The sequence below is a fragment of the Thamnophis sirtalis genome, unplaced genomic scaffold (assembly GCF_051295495.1).
Source record: "Thamnophis sirtalis isolate CommonGarterSnake01/CBP01778 unplaced genomic scaffold, rThaSir2_p1.2 scaffold_4, whole genome shotgun sequence".
Lineage (NCBI taxonomy): Eukaryota > Metazoa > Chordata > Lepidosauria > Squamata > Natricidae > Thamnophis > Thamnophis sirtalis.
Window position 1 is genome coordinate 81,091,913 of NW_028261384.1, and position 14,242 is coordinate 81,106,154.

Here is a 14,242-nt window from a genome sequence, read left to right on the forward strand (position 1 = left end):
CTTCTTCCAGAGTTGGTTGTAGTTGGCAGTAATAGGAGGTGGTGATGCAAATCCCAACATTTGTTTTGTATAGTGTCTCATAGCTTGATTCTCTCTCCACTTCTTTTTCACAACTACGGTATATAAGGCTGCAGGGGGAAGTCATTCATCAGGATGGGATTAAGAATCTTCAGAATGCTGAGGATGCCCAATTATATATCTCATCCATGATTATTCAAGTGATTGCTCACTGTTCTGATACGATGTCTGAAACCCACGAAGATCTGATGAGTAAGGAACAGAGCCAGGCTCAATCCTTTTAAATCCATATCTTGTTTTGTGAAGCCCTAAAAACCTGGTCAAATTGCCTTTGCCATAACTGATTTACTTATGTTTTAACCATTTATTTAGTATTGTCTACCATACTTGTAAGCTGCCTTGAGTTGCACATTGAATGGGTTGCTATATAAATTGACAAATACATAAACATCTAAGAGGCATTGTATTGTGAAATGAAACCAATGATCAGTTTTACATGAAATTAAGGAATAGCATAAAGATTAATAAGATTAACAAAAAATGAGAAATGTAAGGGTGGGCGGGGAATATCCAATAGGTCTAAATTTTATGAAATATAATACATACCTTAAGACTTAAGAATGGCATTAATTCATTAATTTTTGTTTTGTTTCATGTTTACCAAATTCATTTACATAAATTATTTATCAAACATTATAGTACCAATGGGCAACAATCCATTATCTCCAGAAGCAATCCACTGGTTTTAAAAAATATTTTTAAATTTAAAAATAAACTGCAAAGCCATTTGGTAAAACAAGTTGTGTCACAAAGAAAACTGATTTACTTTCTTGAAAGGAAGAAACAGATTTGCATGAATTGGTTTAGCTACTATTGTGAAAGAGATCCACTGTCTGAAGTTAAATTAATTGTTCTCTAAATTAATTTATGTAAATTAATTCTTGCTGTTAATGCTGTGAAAGAGGATGCCTGTCTAATGTTTAGTTGTTCTAATTGTCAAGGAAATTTCTCCAATCTAGAACCAAGGAGAAATTTCTTGACAGTGAGAACAATAAATGAGTAGAACAGAAATTGAGCTGCTCCATCACTGGAGGTTTTCAAGAAGTGATTGGGCAACCATTTGTCTGGAATGGCATAAGCTCTGCTTGAGCAGAAGATGGGATTAGAAGACTTCCAAGTTCCCTTCCAATCCTATTATTTTATGTCTAAGACGTTTCCAAAATGGGTAACTTAATGATTGCCTGCAGCATTTGCTAAGCTATCTAGAGTGAAAGATCCTGAAAACAATCTCCACAGCATTTGCCAAAATTACTCAGTAAACGAACTCTTTGACCAGCACTGCAAAGGAAAGGAGCCTTCTCTTTTTTGCAAGATTTCCTGAAGATCTTTTTGACATTTAACATCATGGACTTCCTATAAAGAAGAGGTAAGCAATTTTAAAAGGTGATCTTTCCTAAGCCAAAGTCAAGCCCCTGCACTCTCTCAACAATTCATTAGCTGACAGTTCAGACTGTCAAGTAGCATGAAATGATCATCTGCATACTACAAGGTTTTCTCTATTACTCTGTTACAGCAATTAAAAGGCAACTGGCATGGAAAGACAGTCCTCCACCAATACTCCTGCTTTCTATTCTGGAAATCCCTAGTGATAATAAATAATAGTACCTCCATTATGCACAGCATCATATCCATCAGCAAATTCTAATTTCTTAACATAGGAAAGACAGATCTGGTAGTTTAAGCAGATAGTACCCAAAGAATTTCAGTCTTTTCAGAAGGAGAAAGCAGCCTCAAGTCCTTGGCCATTGAGTGTGTCAACTGATCTCCTAACTAGCCTCTTCAGCATGCACTTTGGACAGTAAAGCACTCATTGAAAGGTCTTAGGCATGCCCATATCTGAGCTATAAGATTTCCTATAACCTGCAATAAAGCCATCAAGTATATTTGCAAGTAATTATTTTATCTCCCTCATCTGCTGCATTTTCCAAAGTAGGTACCTATCAAACTATGCCCATAATGAGTCTTTTATGTATGCCTGAGACAATAACCACTTTATGTGCAAAGCAAGTCATTTTCTAAGTGTATTCCTCACATTTTTTCATCTTACAAATGCTTCAACATAAAATTGATAACCACTTTCTGTGAAGAGCAAGTAATTTTGTGAGTGTGTTCATCAATGCTTTTATCTTACAAATGCATTTTTGACAAGTTGCCTGTCCTTAATATAAAATTTCTTGCAAGTCACAGATTAATTTCAAAATAATTCCCTACTAATTAGCATTTGTATACCATTTTCTCTCAGCCACATTAAAAGATTTGCAATGGTATTTTTGAACATTTAAAGTAAAATTCATATTTATTGCATTAGATAAAGAAAATATTGAGGAATATTTTTCTCTTTAGAATGCATTTATTTGATTATATATTAAGAAAAGTACATGATCAGCTACAAATAAACAAAATTATAATACCCACATGCTTTCAAATCAACAAATAAAACTCTTTTAGGATAATCTTCAGGTTTAGCGAAGTAAATTTCCCACCTTTCCTTTTTATTGTTAGCATATATACCCCCTTTGCTCTGTTGAATTACTTTTCTTTTTCTTATTAAAACGAAATAAACAAAAAAGAATAAAAACAAATATTAGTGTCCTGGGTAAAAATGGCCTAACCTCAACTTTCCATCTGAAGGCTAATGATGAAATTAGGTAATAACTGATAATGTTGTTATTAAAACTTAAATACAAAAAGAACAGCATTTTTGCTATAACTCTTTTGCACAACTCTGAGTAAATAAACATTTGATAGGCAAAACTGGAAGTAGGTCCCCCAAGTGGCTTAGTGTCTATGATTGTATTAGGACTCACAAACTCCCAATTTTTAGTCTGCTACCTTAAGTAAGTAATTCATTAAGCTCTCAATAAATAGGTATTCTATTCAAAAATTAATTAACCTATTTCTCACATGCTATTTGAGTAAAACAGTGGGATCAAGCATAAGAATGTGATTGGGACCAAACCAAAAACTAAAATTTGTTAATTTTAATATACAAATGGTAATTAAATAATTTGTAATAAACAACAATTAGGACATAGGTTATTTCTGGGTTGCCATAAGGGGTTTGATTCTGCATGCCCATCACATCTGGCCTGGAAAATCCAAAGCACAACATAGCATCACAGAGTTAATGTTTTCTATGTCTCTTTGCTGTGGCTCTAGATTTTGCAGTTCAGATGTGTAAACCCAATGTCTACATACAGTACTGTGTAGATGATTAATTTTTCTGGTGATAGAAAATTAGAGAACAAGAGAACAAAACTATTGGCCTGTTCCTTTAATAAACAAAATTACTTTCACTTAAAGCATCTTGTCCTCTGACCCTGAGATTTGGTTAACTGCTAAATTTGCCTCTTGATAAGATTCATCTTAGAAGATATGAGATACCATTGAGTTACAATCTTAGGAAGAAAGACCGTGTAAATTTAAATTCTTACCCAAATAATAAAAACTTTTCTTTCTTCTTTGATACATGTAAGAGTATACAAACTGTATCTATTCTTAGCTCAGAATTATCTCCTTTGCACAGCTCTGAGTAAATACATATATAACAGAAGAAAATGAAGAAAAAGTAGAAGTCTTACATATATATTTCTCCTTAGTTAACATGAGAATTATCTTCCAGTCTAATGCTGAAAACAGATGCTTTCTCAATGTACTGATCTCAGTAAAAGGTTTTGACTTGACACTACTTTGAAAACTGTTGATATACTTCTTTAACATATTGGAAATAGTACATAAAATGCCAGTAGTAAAGATATTTGTATAATAAATTAAAACTGCTATGGCTTTAATAATATCCCAACTGATATAGAGAGCAAATTTTGATTTGAGCATTAATGGTAATTAATACTTGCTAGATGTTTAGAAATTAACAAAGATAAATGTGACTTTTAAAAAAGAGCAAGTTTTTCAATCAATGCAGCATATTAAGTAATCAGAAAAAATCATAACCTTTTGAATGCAAAATAGTTTTGTGTTTGAATATTATTTCTGTTCATTTAGTATATATAAAGTTCACATTTATAGCTTTTTATATAAATATCGGTGCTTAAAATGGACAGTTCTACTAAATAAAAAATGCTATCAGAAATACACACAAAAAGCAATGAACATTATTTCTCAAACTAATACAAAAAGAACTCTATTGGATTAGATTTGCCATCAAACAGTTGAGAAAGTATTTAATTCAAAAACACACTTAATTTAGCATATGGTAATAGAACTACAACAAGATATTGAAATGCAGTTAAGAGTATGCAAAGTAGGAAAGGTAATGAATTAGTCTACATTTATTATATCTTCTGCATATCTTCCTATGTAGTGGTATGTGGGATTTTTGCTGAAAGATGCTGCCTAGGGAATGGTCAGATAAGAGGGAGCCTATAGCTATGGACAGAGCAACAGGCTCAAGAGGGACCCACCCTAAGTTATTCTGCTATAAAGGTGATGGTGGGGGAACTGTAATTTCAGATTTCAAGATTCTGTTAATGTACCTTTAAATAAAGTAGAATTAGTTTATCTGGCCATGTTTGTTCTGGTCTATCTCATAAGGCTGACATCAATCTTGCAATTCAGAAAGTACAATTCTCCTACCATCACTTTTACAGTTGAAACTTGGGACTTTTCCTTGGATAGGATCATTTTACTCAATCTCTAAGGACATTCCCACATACTATTAAATCCTGTGATTTACTTTATCAGGCAACATTTTGAAGCATTTTTATGATTGAATTGTACTGTTAATTGTCTGTTCTGACTGGCAGAAACCAAGCAAATTGAACTTATTCATGTGACCTGAAGACATAACTGCTATGTTCAACATAATATTAACCCTGCAACTCTATTCAGAAATAAATCTTGCCATTCTGAATGGTGTCTTAGTAAAATTCTGAGATAAATCCACTGGAATCAATGAGCTCGATTCCTATATAAACAGGCCGGAATGTAATCCTAAACAAACATATCTTGCTTGAACCAAGTGATGGAACAGTGTAAGCATTTATTTATATACTATTAAAACTCTTTGTGTTTGTAAACTTTAACTGGGTGAAACAGTTCACCATAAAGCAAAATCTCTCAAACGAGTGTGACTCAAATTGCAAAACTTACAGAATGGATTCAAATTAGAGGATCCCAGAGTCCCATGAAATTGAAATTTAGCAATTTTTATAAACCAATTTATGATATAAAAATGATCTTAAGAGCATAATGTAAATACAAAATATCATCAAACATATCCTGTGGTCAATCTCTGATATTTGTCTGTGACATAAAGTTCAATATGGGCTACTTTCAAGACAGATACATGTCAAGAGTATCTCACTGAATTTTAAGAACTTTTCAGTACATTAAAAGCTCTGCCACTGTTGATGGCACTGAGGAATCTGGTAATATTTCTTAAGTGGTGACCCATGGGTTGTCTATTGCCTCCTTAGAATTAATCCTCAAAGCGTTAGATGCCTACATTGCTTTATCTTTATACTATTAAAACTTTTCTGAGCTCATTGGAAAACTAACACAAGGCCCCATTGTGTATCATTCATTACCTTGCTTCATTAAGGCGTGCCCAATTGCATGGAACAATAGAAATAAAATATATATATGAATATAGCACAATGTATAGTAGTAAATGTATAGTAGTAAATGTATTCTTGAAAAGGGAAAGATAAGGAAAAAAATAGCATAAATGTAGTTTTTCAACTTCAACAACAAAACTGAGAAATGTCCTCTATCTGTCATTTTTTTTAAAAAGCATACAAATAGTCACTCAGCTGAAAACATGTGTCACCGCAAAATAATAACATATATGGAAAAAAAAATTGAAAATGTCATTCATGTAAGAAGAATGTTTTTCCATATGAAGGGAAAAGGCAACATAAAGATAGGTAAGGCAGCAGAGGCAACAGTTTTCAGAAAGATGGAGACCATAGCAAGAGCCAAACTGTATCAGATGGGCTTGGAAGGTGAAGGAAATGATGCACAACAATAAACTGTTGGGGAAAAAAGCAAATAATGCATTAAAAATTGAAAATTGAAAATACTTTAAGGCACTCTCCTAATTTATTAATCTAGAAATACATACTACTATAATCAAGTATATTTTTAGACGTTCAAGAGCTACTAATGAAAATAATAGTAAAAGTGGGGAAGCATCCTTGAGGAATAACATATTTTGTCCAAATAAGCTTTTTAAAACTCACAGATGTTATATGTTACCTTTGAATATAATGCATATTCAAAAAGGGGTGAAAGATATTTTTAGAATCTTTGATCACAAAAGACTAGCAATTCGAAATGTAACATTCTTGGACAAAATCAATATACATAATTGGAGCATGCAGTTGTTATATACCTTACTGTGTGTATACTGTGTGTATACACATACACAACATATATAAACTATAAAAATCAAATAACAACAACAGCATAATTGACAGTGTGACTCATTCTCTGGGGTTATTGCTGCCAGCAAGAACATAATTCAAGCACATACAATCTCAGGTATATTTCTACAAATAGGGTTCTTGTGGCCAAATAGAATCATGTTTTGAAATATTTCAAATGGTCCTAATTTATAGTGATAACTCACTATCTACAATCCTGTATCAGTTTACTCCTCAGCAGACACAAATAATGTTATGCTATATCCTAATTATATTTGTCTTAAGATAAATTCTACTAAATTTAATATGATATACCAATTAGTAGGCCTTTATGGAGCTGTTAATTAATTAAAGCCTCAGCAACTATACATGCAATAAATGTATGAATCATAACAAATCTTCACAAAGTGAAAGTTTAATCAAAATCAGATTTTAGGCTAGAAGAATATAAGAAATCATATTAGTAAACTAAAACAGAAAAATCTACTATGGATGGATAATATGAGATTTGTGTGCAAAATATTTAAAGGACCAAATGTTAACAAGACAGAATTGTACTTGAACAGAACATATTTATTTCCTTTTAATTTTTTGAAGATGTGAAAAATGTGGACATAAACCTGAGAAAGGCAAAATAAAGCAGTTATGCACTGGTTAATAACACAGCTCTAACCCATGGCAGTTATGTGTATTTTTCAGGTGCTGCTGCATTCAGAGAGACAATAGGAACTTGGTGGCAGATAAGGTTACCCAAGAACTGAAGGTAACCAATAAGCCCTTCTCCAATTTTAATATTCAGAATTCCATAGCCAGCATGGTTAGCTGGTGCATATTCTGGGATTTGAACTTCATGCATCTTAAAAGCTGCTAATATTGGGGAATGCTGGCCCTAGTTAGCAGAAACAAGTCTCTGGAAACAAATAGTCATTGTGGGTCCTGATCACATATTATAAAATTATCCAGAAACTCCAAGAAACCCAGTAATAGCCTGTTTTTAATCTCTTTCTCTTTCCTTTTCCCATTCACTATTCCAAACTGCAAATGTAATTATGTTTTAACATTTCAATTACAAATAATTCAAATATACATTTCTTACTATTTTTTTTAGATTAATTGTTGCTTGGGAGAACCCCTCTTTTTTCTTATATGCTCCTTACATTGATTCAACATTATTTTTGAAATAAATATTGTTATACTCTATGAAAAATCAAGATTTGGAAAAAGATTTAGTGGCTCTGTAATTCAAGTTCTTAAGCGGTATAAGGGTCATTAAGCACCGTAAGACCAAACTATTATTTTCATGGGAAATGGACTATAAAATTCCATAAAAGTAAAAACAAAACAAAAATAGTTAAGTAAAATGTAACATCAAACTCAAGTGTTACCATCCAAATGCCAAAATTGTCATATCTGAAATCATGAACTTAAATGACTACTTCCAAAAAAGGTTTGGCATGATTGACTCAATATATTAGTCAAGTTCATATCATACATTTAAGATTTTAAAAGGAAACATATTGATAAGGAAAGCACATATATGACTGGAAACAGAACAGAGGAAAGTCTGGAAAAGAAAGAGAAATAGACAATTTTTCAAACATACTTTTAGATACCAACTGGGTTGGGTCTGTAACATCTGCTTCATTGTACAATGCAGCTGGGTCCAAGGTATCTTTGTCAGGAGGAGGAGGGTATGATGGGGGTGGGGGGATCACTAACTGGGGTGGATCTCGTATATTGCCTCTAGGAGGCTTTTGAGGCACTTGCTGTTCATTACCTATAGGGGAATCAATTGGAATTCACTAGTTACTATTACCATCAAATCAGATGCCTATCACATTTGCTCTACTGTACAATGCTTTTTGCAGTAATTTACATCACAATCACCTTCTGATTAGTGTTTGGAAATTACTACTCCAAAGTATTAGCTGCTTGTCAGTTTTAATGTATTTTTCAAGGAAATCTGAAACTCCAAAGCAGCATAATCATATCACAACATAAATAGTTAGTGTGCCATTTACCATTGCTTCCTCAAAATGAAATGTTTGGTTGTGAGTCATTTGAAATAATCCATTGTTAATCTTTTTTTAACATGTATTATTCTCTACCTGACCTTTGTAATTAGCATACACACAAAACACAGAGCCAGTCATATATCTAGAACTGTCATATAATCTTAAAAATTATGTATAGCTCATACAATTTCATTAAAATGTTACTGCCAACATAACCAAAAAATGTACAAACCAACTTGCATTTCTCTTTATTTATTTAATTGTATGCCACCAAGATCAGCTGCTAACAAGATTAGCTGCTAGTGTTTCTGGGCTTTAGCCTCCCAAGTTTCCAAAAATGTGAGGCAACCAGCTGCTTCATCTGGCATAGGCAGAGTGCACAGGCCACCTCTAATGAAGAGAGGTGATCTACCAGATAATCAAACATCAAGCCATAAATAAAGTGCTTTATAGGTTAGTGTCAGCACTTTTAATTGCACTTGGAAAAAATAGGAAGTCAGTTCAGCATCTGAAAACAAGTGCAATATGTATTAAATGGTCAACCAACATGAGCACTTGGGCAATCTCATTTTATACAAAGTAAAGTTTCTAGATCATCATTAAATGTAGAGTATGTTGCAATAGTCTACATGGGTGGTGATGAGGGGGTGAACCACTGCAGTGACGTTTTCTCACCATCTTCCAGCCATGGCTTTATATGCTAATCTAGCAAGAGCCACAAGTTCAGGAGGATCTGAAGCCTCCTGCTCTTCCAAGGGCTATACTCTCTATATCCAAGCAGTAGGCTCAGGGTACCACTGTTTTATAAACAGAACTGTCAACTTAATAGGTTTGCTTTAAACTTATTCTCGCCCAGCCAGGCTCATATAGCCTCCAAACATAGAAACAAGACTTTGATAGCATCTCTGGCCCAGAGTTTGGAGTTGCAATATATGATTGGGTGTATCATCAGCATATTTATATCAGACTACAAAGTGCTGGATTACCTCCCTCAGTGGCTTCATGTACATAGAGAGAAAGGGAAGTGCTGATTCCTGAGATACCCCATGGGAGAATCTATGCCCTTTGACTGCTACCTACTGAATTGACCACTGAGGAAAGAATGGAACCACTGCAGAACGGTGACTTCAATTCCCGCAACTGGTGCAAAAAGATACCATGGTTGATGATAATGAAAGATTTGAGAACCAGGACAGGTCATCAAGCAATTTATATTAACAAATGTATGTAGAAAATATAGCACAGTAGTAATGAGAGACTTTAACTATTCTGATTTCAACTGGGAGACAAATTCTGGAGCAAATGGGAGATCAAACAGATTCCTAACCAACCTAGCTGACAACTTTGTCATCCAAAAGGTAGAGGAGAGAATTAGAGGAAAAGCTATCCTAGACTTAATTGTTACTAATAGAGAAGAAGTGATAGAGGAAGTTTAACTTGCCAGAACTTTAGGTGTGAGTGATGACATTATATTGAAATTCAATATAAGGCAAACACAATAATGCAACAGAACATAATCCAGCCAGTGTTTTAAACTCAGAGAGAGCCTAAGAAAAATTCCATGGATGAGAATTCTAAAGGAGAAAACAACTTAAGAAACATGGGAAACTGAAAAATATGATCATAAAATCCCAGTCCAGCACAATAACACTGAAACAGAAAAACAGTAAATCCAAGGAGAAAGCAGCCTGATTGCACAATGGTCTCTCTAATAAACTGAAAGCAAAAAGGACAAGTATAAATAATGGAAATAAGGATATATAACTAAGGCAGAATAGCAGATAGCCCGAATCTGCAAAGATTAAGTCAGAAAAGCAAAGGATCAGAATGAACAAAGACTTGCAATAAAAGTCAAAGATAATAAAAAAAGATTCTTTCAACATATAAATAACAAGAAAGCAGTAAGGCAACTTACACCCTGGTCAGCCTTTCTTTATTCTCCTACCATCTGGAAGGAGATATAGAAGCATAGGCAGCCACACAAACAGGCTGAAGTACAGTTCTTATCTGTGGGCTGTCAGACTCCTGAATGAAAAATAACTCTTCAACAGCATAGTACGATTGATTTGCGAGCCAGTGCAAGATGTGTAATAAGTTCACCTAGTGCAATAGGAGTAGTTGTTTATTAGCAGGATTCACTGGGCTAGGGATTTTTTGTCTTTCACGGTGAGTTGTATTGTGTTGGGGAGGTGCACGAAGAAAGGCTCAGCCAATCTCATTGTATACACGTTGTACTCTGACAATAAAGATTTGATTTGAATCAAATTAAAAGAGAAGATGGCAAGGAAGTAACAGGCAGCAGAGAGAAAAAAACTGCATCAGATTCTTTACAAAAGGGCATCAACTTACTTTTCCATGCACCAGAGGACAGGACAAGAAACAATGGATGGAAACTAAATAAGGAGAGAAGCAACCTGGAATTAAGGAGAAACTTCCTAACAGTGAGAACAATTAATTGGTGGAACAGCTTGACCTCAGAAGTTATGGGTTTTTTTTAATCACTGGAGGTTTTTAAGAAGAGACGGGACAATCACTTGTCTGAAATAGTATAGGATCTCCTGCTTGAGCAGGGGGTTGGACCAGAATATCTCAACCTCCATCTCTACTCTGATTGATTGACTGAAATCATATCTCAAATTTTAAAACCATAAAAAAGATAGAAAGTTCATCAAACATAAAACTATATAATCATAAGAAATTTTTCAGCTTCATTAAGTTTGTTAAATTTTTATAGCCAAATGCAACATTTGTGTCAGAATTATTTATTTTACTTTTTTCTACCAGTTGTATAAACTGCCTAACAATGGGAGTTTCAGATAGCTGCACAAATGTGCAAATTTTTTTATGTTGTTTCCTATATTTTGGTGAATGAGAAAAGATCACAAAATGTTAAAATCAGTTAACTTTATTCATATTCATGGATCTTAATATATTAATATTAGTGTTAACTAAGAACTTTCCAATCAATAAATACTATTCAATAAATACTGTTCAAATGCTATGGCTTTATCTAGCTAATTAAAGATTGTCAATTCCTACTTAGTTAATTATACACTCAAAGAATGAAAAATCATTTGTCATCTTTGTTGAGAATAAGTCTTGTACTGAAGTATTATATTAACAGATAATATATTTCAAAAATATATTCAAATGTGCAAAAATGTGCTTACCGCACCTTAAGTATTAACATACTGTACATCATAAAAATTTGCACATACTTTTAAATGTTTATGCATTAAATCAATTTGCAAGAAAGACATGTTAAAGCTTTGAAGAACTTAGTGAAGAAAGACAGAGGATTTTTTTTTTAAATCAAGTTCTAGGATATTATTTGAAAGCACTAAAAATCAAGATTGTTAAAAGTAAATGGTAGTTCATCTGATCATTATCTATTCAAATAGTAATAACCCTTGGGGGACTTTTGCTGATCAGGAGTGAAAGCTGGAAATATCTCTTTATAGATAAGAAGTGTAAGAAGTGAATTATGAGAAGCGATGACTGGTTATATTTTAAGGAAAGGTGATAAGTTATTAAAATTGCTTATACTTGTGATGAAGGAAGAAGGAGGCTATATCCTTGTTTTCTTTCTAATTTTCTGCACTTTCTTGTTTTTCTTTTTTGAATTAAATATTTAAAAATATTTTGAATTAAATTTTTAGTAACATTATTATTAAAGAAAGAAAAAATAAATGATCAAATACTTCATTGTTTCCAGACTTTCATTCTGTTATGTTAATAGTAATATTTTGTAAACTGGGATATATTTTAGGATTATTGTTGATGCATCACACAACCTGCAAAGCAGCAAAGATCACATGCACTAGTGTCAAAACTAATCGTCCTTACCAATTGTACTTTGTCTTTTATTTTCTTCAAATCTGTTCAACGTTTTATAAGTTGGTGGAGGAGGAGCAGGTCTCTTTTTCTTTTTTATTTCATGTTGCAATGAACTTTGAGGCAACTATAAAGACAGAAAAAAATTATGTGGACATATATTACATATTTTGTATATTTGAAGAAATATTAATAGACCAATATTTGAGGCCTTTGTTTTCAGTGCCATGTTCCACTAGACTAAAGACAAAGGCATTAAGGAATCCTTTACTCAAGCAGCTAGTACTTGAAAATATTCTTCTCTAAACTGGCAATAAAATTACATTCCCAGGATTAATTACCCTCAATAGACTGTCTGCTGTGAATATCATCACTCCCCATCTAAACCTATTAGCCTCATTTATTATAAAATATGTAAAAAAAGAAATGTATTTTGTATATTCTAAACTGTAATCATCTCCCCTGGATTAACCATCCACATTTTCCACGTGTACATGTTTTATAAACCTTGATCATAGTGACCTAGTGATTTTTTTAGTGGAAAACTCTCCACCAGCATTTTCCCACATAGAAGAGATAGTGTTAATTCCACTATCATTTTATTTGGCTTCTTGCACATTTTTTGGTTTTTCAGTTGTGATAATCAGAAGTGCATCCAGTATTTCCTGGGCAAATGTACCCATACATATATGCATATATGGGATTTACCAGGTTGACCAATTTATTTTTAGTCCTTTTCCTTCCTAGTTTGGAATTGTCTTTTTTACAACATCTGCAGTGAGTCAAAATATTCATCAAATCATCAATTATAACACCAAGATTCCCCCACCCCCAATCAGTTACAGACATCTCAAATCTCATCAGGGTATATGTAAAATTAGGGGTTTTTGTCCCCAAGTGCATGACTTTTACATTTGTTTAAATTGAATCACATTTAAAGGAAAATATTTGTAGTACAAGGTTGAAATAAGAGGTCCTTGGTATTCTCTGAGCTTGTTTGTTTTCTTGAGGATGTTACATTACATTACATTAGGAGCTGAGGTGGCGCAGTGGTCAGAGTGCACCACTGCAGGCTACTGAGGACCCAGATTGTTGGGGGCAATATGCTGACTCTCTGTAAACCGCTTAGAGAGGCCTGAAAGGCCTATGAAGCGGTATATAAGTCTACTGCTATTGCTATTGCTATTGCTACTTCAGCTGACTGCTAGCTGCAGTTTCGCAGTTCAAATCTCACTGGTTCAAGGTTGACTCAGCCTTCCATCCTTCCAATGTGGGTAAAATGAGGACCCAGTAGTTGTGGGCAATATGCTGTCTTTGTAAACCACTTAGAGAGGGCTGTAGAAGCACTAGGAAGCAGTATATAAATCTAAAAGTTATTGCTATTACCCTAACTAGGTAATATAATTAGTGATTTGCATGATATTACCTAGTTAGGGTAATGAAACCTTTGTAAGAAAACAAGCAAACTCAGAGAGCACCAATGACCCCTGAATCACATTTGCCATAAGGATAAGCCTTCATTCAGTTTATCAACATCCTTCTGAAGTTTTACAATCTCTTCATGTTTACCAACTTTAATAGCTGGTACTACCTGAAAATTCACTCAATTTGTTGTTTAAGATCTGATCATTTCCTAAGAAATAAAAGATATTTATAGTATTATATTTTATCCCACTTTCCTTTCAGGAGTTCAGAGTGATGAACATGGCTTTCCCTCTTCCAGTATTTCTTTCCAACCTCCCTTTGCGATACAGCATGCTAAGAGATCCAGTGAATTTCTATGGTTGAAGCTACAATTAAACAGTATCCCTGATGCTAATTTAACATCTGTTTCACTAATTCACACTGAGTTTTCTTGTTACTAGTTTCTCCAATATGCTCCCTGGAAAAGTCAGTACATAGTACATAGAAACAGTTATCTTTTAGATATAT

At 33.5% G+C, this 14,242-nt stretch overlaps 1 protein-coding gene across 1 annotated transcript in view; it reads right to left on the reverse strand.

The window, feature by feature from the left end:
* COBL (cordon-bleu WH2 repeat protein) overlaps nucleotides 1–14,242 on the reverse strand; it is an 88,322-nt gene that overhangs the window by 24,923 nt on the left and 49,157 nt on the right. Inside the window, exons 9-10 of the mRNA XM_014052405.2 lie at nucleotides 12,323–12,437; nucleotides 8,065–8,238 (exon numbers count right to left, since the gene is read on the reverse strand). Of these exons, the coding sequence (XP_013907880.2) occupies nucleotides 8,065–8,238; nucleotides 12,323–12,437 (289 nt within the window). The remainder of the gene's footprint in view (nucleotides 1–8,064; nucleotides 8,239–12,322; nucleotides 12,438–14,242) is intronic.